The sequence below is a fragment of the Copidosoma floridanum genome, unplaced genomic scaffold (assembly GCF_036245765.1).
Source record: "Copidosoma floridanum isolate Cflo_tuat_1 unplaced genomic scaffold, Cflo_Japanese_pri ptg000029l, whole genome shotgun sequence".
NCBI classification, from domain to species: domain Eukaryota; kingdom Metazoa; phylum Arthropoda; class Insecta; order Hymenoptera; family Encyrtidae; genus Copidosoma; species Copidosoma floridanum.
The window spans coordinates 8247484-8258040 of NW_028321906.1; the positions used below are offsets into that span (position 1 = coordinate 8247484).

The following is a 10557-nucleotide window of genomic DNA, read 5'->3' on the forward strand; positions in this document are numbered from 1 at the left end:
AGTAGAGCCATTTAATCAATTATAAACCAGCCGCAACTAATTTCGTAGATACAAAATAAATAGTTAAAGATAATTGTGCTACTTGCGGCAAGTTTGCAATGTATGTTTTATACGAATATCAACCTCATATATATTTATACTTTTGGGTAATAGATAAATTGTAAACTTGACGCAAACAGTGCAAACAACGTTAAATTTTTATTGTATATTTATGAAATTAGTTGCGGCTGGTTCATAAGTAATTAAATGGCTCTAGGGCTAAGCTGCCTAAAGCTCTCTTTCAGAATTTCAGAAGCAATTTTTGGCCAAAAAAATCACTACCGCTAGATGGCGCTGATCCAAATGATTATTACTACTTGTAGTAGAGCCATTTGATCAATTATAAACCAGCCGCAACTAATTAAGTAAATACAAAATAAAAAGATAACATTGTTTGTGCTGTTTGCGGCAAGTTTACAATGCATTTTTTACACGAATATTGACTTCCTATATATTTATACTTTCGGGTAAAAGATAAATTGTAAACTTGCCGCCAACAGTGCGAACAATGTTCACTTTTTATATTGTATTAATCGAATTAGTTGCGGCTGGTTTATAAATGATTAAATGGCTCTAGTATAAGCATAGTAATAATCATTTGGATCAGCGCCATCTAGCGGTAGTGATTTTTTTGGCCAAAAATTGCTTCTGAAATTCTGAAGGAGAGCTTTAGGCAGCTTAGCCCTAGAGCCATTTAGTCACTTATAAACCAGCCGCAACTCTTGAAATAGATACAAAATAAATAATTAACGATGTTTGTGCTACTTGCGGCAAGTTTGCAGTGTATGTTTTACACCAATATCGACCTCCCTTATATTTACACTTTCGGGTAATAGATAAATTGTAAACTTGCCGAAAACAGCACAAACATCGTTAATTATTTATTTTGTATCTATTTCAATAGTTGCGGCTGGTTTATAAGTGATTAAACGGCTATAGGGCTAAGCTGTCTAAAGCTCTCCTTCAGAATTTCAGAAGCAATTTTTGGCCAAAAAAATCACTACCGCTAGATGGCGCTGATCCAAATGATTAACACTATACTTATACTAGAGCCATTTAATTATTTATAAACCAGCCGCAACTAATTTCATAAATATAAAATAAAAAGTTAAGGTTGTGTGCACTGTTTGCGTCAAGTTTACAATTCATCTATTACCCAAAAGTATAAATATATATGAGGTTGATATTCGTATAAAACATACATTGCAAACTTGCCGCAAGTAGCACAATTATCTTTAACTATTTATTTTGTATCTACGAAATTAGTTGCGGCTGGTTTATAATTGATTAAATGGCTCTACTATAAGTAGTTATAATCATTAGGATCAGCGCCATCTAGCGGTCGTGATTTTTTTGGCCAAAAATTGCTTCTGAAATTCTGAAGGAGAGCTTTAGGCAGCTTAGCCCTAGAGCCATTTAGTCACTTATAAACCAGCCGCAACTCTTGAAATAGATACAAAATAAATAATTAACGATGTTTGTGCTGCTTGCGGCAAGTTTGCAGTGTATGTTTTATACGAATATTGACCTCCTATATATTTATACTTTCGAGTAATAGATAAATTGTAAACTTGCCGCAAACAGCACAGAAAATGTTGAATTTTCATTTTGTATCTGTCAAATAAGTTGCGGCTGGTTTATAACTGACAACATGGCTCTAGGGCCTAAAATATCTAAAGCTTTCCTTCAGAATTTTAGGGCCACTTTTTAGTTTAGAAATCTGAAACGCTAAAACCAGCCGCAACTAGTTGTGTAGATAGAAAATAAAAAGTTGACATTGGCTGTGCTGTTTACGGCAAGTTTACAAATAATCTTTTGCCTGAAAATCGACCTCCTACAAGAATATTAATACTTTTGTATGAATAATAATTTATCAATTGCATTGTAAAATTACGTGTGAAATGAAGAGTTAAAAGTAAAGTTTGAAATTATGTCATTGTTTACTGTCATTGAACATTTCGCATGTGTGCAATAAATTGATACAGGATTATACAGATACCTATTATTTTGCTGGGTGAGAAAGACGGATATTTGGTTTTGTTAGCATATTCCAGCGGTAATAATGCATATTTAGAGTCTATGTTATATATTTATACAGCTTAAAATGTTTAAATATTAATCATGTGTGCCTATATTTACCAACTTATTTGTATAAATTGAACTTTATACAAAAACTCATGATACAATCATTGATTGTCTCAATCATTATTCTAAACGTTAGTGAAAAAGGCGGTTAAGGACGTATACTTAGCCTGCGGACTATGGGTGTATTCCGCAAATGTTGCCAGCAGTTAAGTTACGTAGGTCGTGGTAACGCCGCATGGTCGGGTAGCGCTAGCGTCAACCTTAACTGTCGGTGGGTTCCGCATGTCAACAAACTCCGAAATATCAGATGACATGGGAGCGAAAACAGTAAAAAATATCAAAGTTTGTTGACATGCGGAACCCACCGACAGTTAGTACAGGTTGACGCTAGCGCTACCCGACCATGCGGCGTTACCACGACCTACGTAACTTAACTGCTGGCAGCATTTGCGGAATACACCCAGAGTTTAGTTGCATATGCAATTGTCACTCGAGCCGCAGATTTAAGTGTTGTGTGCAGATAAGCTGCAGATAAATAAAGAGGGAAAAGAGAGAATGACATTTAAAAAATTAGAGGCATAAGAGAGAGGAGGCGCGCGAGACATCCACTGATCCACATAATCGTTAAACAATGAGTACTTAATCGCGAAAAAATATATCTGGTCATTGATAAATGTCAACCTGCTCGGTGAGTTTCCGCAAGTCATTTATATCTCTTTCTATAGCTGTATTACTTTTTAATTGATAACACATCTTTGTACCTATCTCGTTACTACAATGCATGCCTAACTCTAAATAATATTTATATTCAAAACTAGTATTTTCCAGTCACGAAAAATTGTCGTGAGTGTCCGGTTATTTACAACCATTGAGTTTATGTTGCAATAAAGTCAATGATAATGTCAGCAATGCATGCTTGTAGTTTTCGTGTGTTGCTAATTATTGAATTATAATAACCAATTAAACTTGACTTTTAAATAAGTAACGCAACCAGTTCCAGGTGTGACATGTCATCCTTGTATGGCTGCTGAAGTAATTAGGTATATTGTGAAGACAGAGAAAATCAATCGTTAAAATGACCCACTTCAATATGAGTTATTGTCCACCAAACGCCACTTTTGGTGAGATTTGGTACAACCATGGCTTGTCCAAGTGCTTCATGGACACTGTCAGTTCTTCCGTAGTGGCTCTGTATTTGTTTATATTCGGCACGGCTCAGCTATTGATGTACAAACGTTATGGGAGTGACGTTGATGCCAATTCTTTGCCAAGGAGCAAGTTGTATACCTTGCAAAAGTTTTTACATATTTTTATTGTTCTTCTTTCCATTGTGAAAATCGTGTTGCAAGATACTGTCTTGGGTGATCAGCAAATATATGGGTACATGGTAAGTAACTTTGAACACGTCATTTTTTGGCAGATTTTTTGATTTGCATCTACATTGACTCATTGACTTTCAGGTCGTATCGGCTATTCTCACAATAATTGTGTATCCATATGCACTGTACATACTAAAAGTGGAAAGGCATCAGTTGCTACCAAGTGTTCCAACTCATGGCCATGGTATCGTTTTGCTTGGTTTTTGGACACTTGCATTTGTTTCTGATAATCTTGTATTTGTTAATTTATTCAGAAAAGAATGGTGGTTTAAGTTTGAAACGTAAGTACTTAATATTAACTCCAGATATCTTACTATCGGAAATAAATCATTTTTTTATTTTACCACATGATGCAAATAGTAGCAATGAACCATCATAATAATTTTACATAACTATTTAAAATTTCAATTATTAATATTTTTTATTCTAATGTAACCAAGTATGACTTTGCACTTATCAAAATAATGAATATTAAAAATTATAGCACAATACTCTCATGCTATCCTAAAAAACTTAAAGTAATCTATTTTTATTTGCTGATCTATTTTTAGGTTGTCTGACAAAATAGAAATGGTACTATTTATCTCGCGCTACTGCAGCAGTCTGCTAATTTTTTCACTCGGTCTGCAAGCACCAGGAATAATCGGTTATCCACCCAGCAATTATTACAGTTTCGATGGCACAACTTCACGGTCAAGATATTACGAAGGTGTAAGTCATATATTACTTTTTGTCAAATAATCCAACTATTTAAGTTAATATATTTTAATTCTCATGCTTTTTGTGTCCTAGTTTGTTTTTTTTTTTTTTTTTTTTTTTTTTTTTTTTCTAATGTCTCATTAGCAATCTCCTCTTAAAACAAATCCTCTAAAAAATCAGAAGTAACCGGTATCTTTATGAATTTTTAGCATCCAAACGAAAATGCTTCAACGTGGGTTAGTGCCTGGTACAAAATTAAGACTCTGGCTCCTTTCTTGTGGCCAAAAAAAAGTACTATGCTCCAGCTGAGGGTGATATTTTGTTTTCTTTTACTCATTGCTGGCAGAGTAATCAACCTTTATGTCCCAATGTACAATAAATGGATTGTGGATAGCGTAACAGATACACCAGGACAATTTAGGTTTGTAAAACAATTTTTTTTTTTTTAATATAGAGTTAAGATAAAATTTCATATTCTAATTGATTTTCATTGTAATTGAATATATTTTTTATTAGATGGGATTTGGTTTTAATTTATGTTGGGTTCAAGTTCCTACAAGGCGGTGGTACAGGAGGAATGGGTTTGTTAAATAATTTGAGATCGTATCTATGGATTCGCATACAGCAATACACAACCCGTGAAATTGAAGTTGAACTGTTTGGGTAAAACTATTTTAAAATCAAGTTATATTTAATGATGGTACTCGAATAATTATTTAAAGAAATATTATTTCTACATCAGACATTTACACAGTCTAAGTCTGCGTTGGCATCTCGGGCGCAAAACCGGAGAAGTACTTCGTGTAATGGATCGTGGAACAGATTCCATTACAAATCTATTAAATTACATTATTTTCTCTATTGTTCCAACAATCGTAGATATACTTGTAGCGATAGTATTCTTCATAAGTGCGTTCAACAAATGGTTTGGATTGATTGTATTTTCAACTATGATTCTATACATCGGTAATGGATTAAAAAATATTATGTCACCTAATTCATACTTAATGGGTCACTGATATCTTTTTCTCTCATTATTTTCAGCTGTTACTATTGGTATTACCGAATGGCGCACCAAGTTTCAAAGGCGGATGAATCTTGCAGATAATGCTCAAAAAGCCAGAAGCGTGGACAGTTTACTCAACTTTGAGACGGTCAAGTATTACGGTGCCGAAGCATATGAAGTTAATTCGTACAGAGAGGCAATTCTCAAATATCAAGAAGAAGAATTCAAATCGTCAATAACGTTAAATATATTGAACACAGTGCAAAATGTAATTATCAACTGTGGCCTTCTAGCGGGATCTCTTTTATGTCTTCATATGGTTGTACATCATGAGGGTTTGTCGATAGGAGACTACGTTCTATTTGCAAGTTATATAATTCAATTGTACGTGCCTCTGAACTGGTTTGGGACGTATTACAGGTGAGACAAAACAACCCAAAGTAATGAAAAATACATTTTTGTGAGTCCAATTAAATATCTTTTTTTTTTCCTGCAGAGCTATACAAAAGAATTTCGTTGATATGGAGAACATGTTTGATCTTTTGAGAGAAAATCAAGATGTCATTGATGCACCAGGTGCTGGACCGTTGATTGTTAATCGAGGAAGCGTGGAATTTTCAAACGTCACCTTTGGATACACCCCCGAAAGGATTGTGCTCAAGGGAATCAGCTTCAAAGTTTTGCCCGGCCAAACAGTTGCTCTGGTTGGGCCGTCTGGTGCTGGGAAATCCACGATAATGCGCTTACTGTTCAGATTCTACGATGTCGACGATGGTGCTATCTACATTGACGAACAACATATCAAAACAGTCAAGCAGGATTCTCTGCGCAAAGCAATCGGTAAACATTAAATATTTCGAAAATTAAATATATTTTGTACTGTTTGACTGATTAATTGTTTTTCGAATTACAGGCGTGGTTCCCCAAGATACTGTATTGTTCAATAACACGATAAAATATAACATTCAGTATGGAAAAATCGACGCTCCGGAAGCTGACATTATAGCAGCTGCAAAGTACGCTGACATTCACGAGCGTATCCTCACATTCCCAGACGGTTACGAGACTCAGGTGAGCTGATCGCTTCAATAAAAAAAAAACCTTCGTTTAAATTGCAGTATTCCATAAAAAAAAAAAAAAAAATAACCATCAGGTTGGCGAAAGAGGGCTGCGACTGAGCGGTGGCGAGAAACAGCGTGTCGCTATAGCGCGCACGATGCTCAAGGCACCAAAGATCGTTTTATTGGACGAGGCCACGAGTGCACTGGACACTCAGACAGAACGGAACATTCAATCAGCGTTGAGTCGCGTCTGCAAAAATCGCACGACAATTATAATTGCACACCGACTCTCTACTATCATACACGCCGACGAAATACTTGTATTAAAAGATGGAGAAATTATTGAACGCGGCAAGCACGAGGATCTTTTGAATTATGGTGAAGTTTATCATGATATGTGGGAGGCCCAGCTGAGGAATAATAATGACCAATCTGAAACAGAAGCTTCAGAAAAGTGAATCAGGGTTGCGGTTAATTCCTTAAAGTGTTGAGCAACGTAAGCTGCTGAGTTTTTGAAAATTAACGCCGCCATCGTTTCGCAAGGCCCTCGAATTTGTTTTAGAACTATGAATTTTATACCACCAAAAATTGTATTGTACATAAAAAAGAGAAAATACTTTAATATTATGAAGGATGAGCATTTTAAGTCAAGACACTTATGTTTTAAATAAATTTGCGTTTTTTAAAGTGAAGACTGATTTAACACATGAAACAACTTCCAAAGTATCATTAAAAACAGTAAACTCACATCAATTTAAAATAATAAAAATATCATATATGACATGAGAGTAGTTTGCTTTGAAAAATTTTATGGTTCAAATTAGCTATTAGTTTAAAAAATTGATGTTGAACATTCTATTTAAATATAAAATTTTGAGTGATTTCAATATTTATTTGATAGTAAAATATTTTACTGTAGTGACTTTCATATTTAGTCCATTACCACACTTAATTAAAAAAGGCAAAAAAAAAAAAAAATACTACATCTAGTTTAAGAGGCTTCCATTAGTAGGTGAAATTTTGTAATGATTTTTAAAGAAAAAAAATTGTTTAACGATCAGCTAATTGGTTGTAATGTTCTAATGTAGTAATTTTTACGATCAATTTCTTGATTACGATAGATTTCTTTAATGTTTTAGTTTATTAAAAGATGTAAATATCTGGAAAATCAAGGATGGAGAAAAAAAATACAGCTATCAAAGAAACTCACTCATGTTTTATTGCAATCTCAAATCCTTAATTGTGTGGCTACGTATGTACACCATCATACATATAAATGTTAAAGTTTGTGCTTCATCCGTCGCTAGATGTTTTTGCAAACTCTCCATCAGGTACCCATCCGCTATTATCAACGGGATCAGTTATTGTTTCATTATTCTCTCCCCACCAAAAATAATAACTTGCTACAATGGCAAAGGCCACAAAATAGACAGTCTATAAAAAATTAATAATAATTTTTTAGTTTATTTTTTAACAAATTTTAAAGTAAAATGGATATTGACATATGCACCTTTATCAACTCGACGTGTTCCTCCATTTTTTATTTTTCTGCAATTTTTTAACGATACTTAATACTTGAAAAAATTTTCTGAGGGTACATTTAGGCCGACAAAAATGATTATAACCGAAAAAAAGGAAAGTCGATTTGGTCTTGACAATTATCATAACGATCAAACTTCAAACGTGTCCGCTATTTGCAAATTTTTCAATTTTTGGAAAGAACGAGCGCACGATGACAATCTTCAAGTCACCCAAATCCAAGCTGTATTTTTTAAGTGTAAGCAGTATTTTCAGTGTTAAGATATTTCTGATAAATCGTTAATCCCAACATTCATAGAATTACCAGGAACAAAATAAATAAGGCAAAATTTCGCGCATTCGTCGTCATTACTTACCGTTCTATACCGTCCTATGGGGTTGAAAAAAGTCACTAGATTATAACTAAATTTTTCTAAATACACCAAAGTACAGCGCCATCTAGCATTGATGTTGAGAAGCCCACACATACCGACGGTGTACGGTGAAAATATCAACGCTAGATGGCGCTGTGGCGTTGATGTAAATCGGTAGTCACACTATATATATACACTGATACTGTGATAATTCCTACTAGAACAGTAGAACCTGTAGAACTAGATAGTAGATGTGACTATAGTAAGTATAACTTAAGTAAGTTTAACTTACTACAGCTTAACAGTTGAACTTCGTATTTAACGACTTAACTAATAACCTGTGCTTGTTATTGTCATTGTTAACATGTGGTGAAAATCAGGGGATCTGGGATCGGGAATATCGGGATAGGATATGCAGTGGGATTGTTAACACCAATAAGTACTTATTCTTACATACAATAATGACAAACAGATGGTGAGACGAAACGTCTATGCAAGAGAGCTCCGGAGTTTAAAATTTATTGAGTTTCGAAAATGAACAGTCTTGGCTTGAGTTTGATTTTCAAGATGGGTTGTCTTTGTTCCAAAGAGACGATTGTTATCAACGATAGGAAGTACACAGTACTTGAACACCTCGGGGAAGGGTATGTTACTGTTCAATTTGTAGTCATAACTTCATTGGCTGTTACACATAACTCAAATTAGAAATAAAAATACTATAAATGTTGTTTTAGAGGTTTCAGTACTGTATTACTGGTTGAAGATTGTACTCTGCATAAAAAGTACGCAATTAAAAAAATTACGTGTCATGGGCCAGAAGATCAGAGATTAGCTGTCAAGGAAGTCGAGTACCACTCAATTGTACGCCATCCAAACGTTATAGAATTGATTGATTCTACTCATCAGGGGACAGCTGATCCCGTTGTTAATGCCACCAGTGAAGTTTTGTTAGTGTTACCTTATTATCACGTAAGTTAGAGGAATGAGTTAATTAACTCCAAGACCAAGTTTACATGTATTTGTGTTTTATAGAAAGGCACTTTGGCTCAAGAATTAGAAAGGCGTAGTAAATATAATGAATACATGGGATCAATAGAAATACTAAACATGTTTTTGCTTATTTGCGAAGGAATAAAAGCATTTCACGAAACCAAGCCTGAACCTCTTGCTCACAGAGACTTAAAGACTGCTAACATAGCCTTAGGGGATGGTAATGTACCTGTAATAATGGATCTAGGTAATTAATACAATAATAACTTTATTTATCAAATAAAAAATCTTTGAAAATACAAATCTAAAATTTTACATTTTTGTGTGATTTTATTAGGGTCTGTAGCACCTGCTAGAGTGAAAGTATGCGGGAACCAAGCTGCACATTCTCTACAAGAGTTAGCTGCTGAAAGATGTTCGATGCCATACAGGGCTCCTGAACTTTTTAATGTTGAAAGTTATTGTATGGTTGATGAACGAACGGACATTTGGGTACGTAGACATCATGATGTAATTTTATTGAAATGTTCACGACGTGCTGATTGTAGTATAAATAATTTAATAACTTACTTTGATCTTAGTCATTGGGGTGTATTTTGTATGCCATGTGTTATTTCAAGTCACCTTTTGATACCGTTTATGAAAGAGGTGACAGTGTTGCACTTGCTGTTATTAGTGCAAATATTACCTTTTCAGAAAATGCTCCATACAATGAAGTAAGTGACAAACGATTAAGTTAAATGTTTTACAGTTAAAATGATTTACTTAATTTTCATTAAAATGTTTTTATAGGACATGCAAAATTTAATTTTAATGATGCTGAAAGTTAATCCTATGGAACGTCCATACATTTACAGTGTTATAGAAAGTGCTCACGAAGTATTATCAAGATTAGAAGGTAGGGTATAATCATTATTTCACAGAGAATTTAACAAAAACTTATTAATGAAATAAGGTTTTATACTTTTTAGTAAAACAAATGTATCTAAAATTTTTAAACTAATTGTTAAGCTAAGGATTTAAATTGTACATATTTTAAATGCATACATTCCAGATATGTATAGTACTATCCTGCAAGTTATTTATTTTTATTTTCCACAGTAAAAAATAATGTATTGTGTAATATATATAAACCATGTGCAATCATTACATTCAATATTATATTATTTATATTGATGACGAGATAATTATCTGATATTATTTAATACAAATTTTTGGAATTCGATTTGACGTCAATAATGAAAAAACATGAAGTTATTAAAATTATGATGATTAAGACGTTTATGTACAAAGAATTTACCAAATGTATCAATTTAATTATATTATTAAATGGTTTGTTTTGTAAATACAAGAAAAATCGTTAATTGTAAAATTTATCCAGATACATGTTCTAAACAACAAAATCG

General features: G+C 33.6%; 2 protein-coding genes across 3 annotated transcripts; both read left to right on the plus strand.

The window, feature by feature from the left end:
- Window positions 1-2505: 2505 nt before the first annotated feature.
- Hmt-1 (ABC transporter ATP-binding protein/permease Hmt-1) lies at window positions 2506-7111 on the plus strand. Its single transcript, XM_014349771.3, has 11 exons — window positions 2506-2812; window positions 3119-3511; window positions 3585-3784; window positions 4055-4214; window positions 4412-4623; window positions 4719-4865; window positions 4945-5168; window positions 5247-5628; window positions 5705-6048; window positions 6122-6279; window positions 6362-7111. The coding sequence occupies exons 2-11, from the start codon at window positions 3200-3202 to the stop codon at window positions 6725-6727; spliced, it is 2505 nt and encodes an 834-aa protein (XP_014205257.2). The 5' UTR covers window positions 2506-2812; window positions 3119-3199; the 3' UTR covers window positions 6728-7111.
- A 1284-nt stretch (window positions 7112-8395) lies between these two features.
- Window positions 8396-10332, plus strand: LOC106637133 (serine/threonine-protein kinase 16). Of its 2 annotated transcripts, XM_089595948.1 has the most exons (7): window positions 8396-8423; window positions 8634-8805; window positions 8896-9130; window positions 9194-9398; window positions 9489-9643; window positions 9733-9867; window positions 9944-10332. In XM_089595948.1, exons 2-7 carry the CDS (start codon window positions 8696-8698, stop codon window positions 10058-10060), a joined length of 957 nt encoding a protein of 318 aa, XP_089452074.1. In that variant the 5' UTR covers window positions 8396-8423; window positions 8634-8695; the 3' UTR covers window positions 10061-10332. The 2 variants fall into 2 exon arrangements, with proteins under 2 accessions (XP_089452074.1, XP_014205285.2); XM_014349799.2 differs by lacking the exon at window positions 8396-8423 and having other exon boundaries at window positions 8440-8805.
- Window positions 10333-10557: the final 225 nt, after the last annotated feature.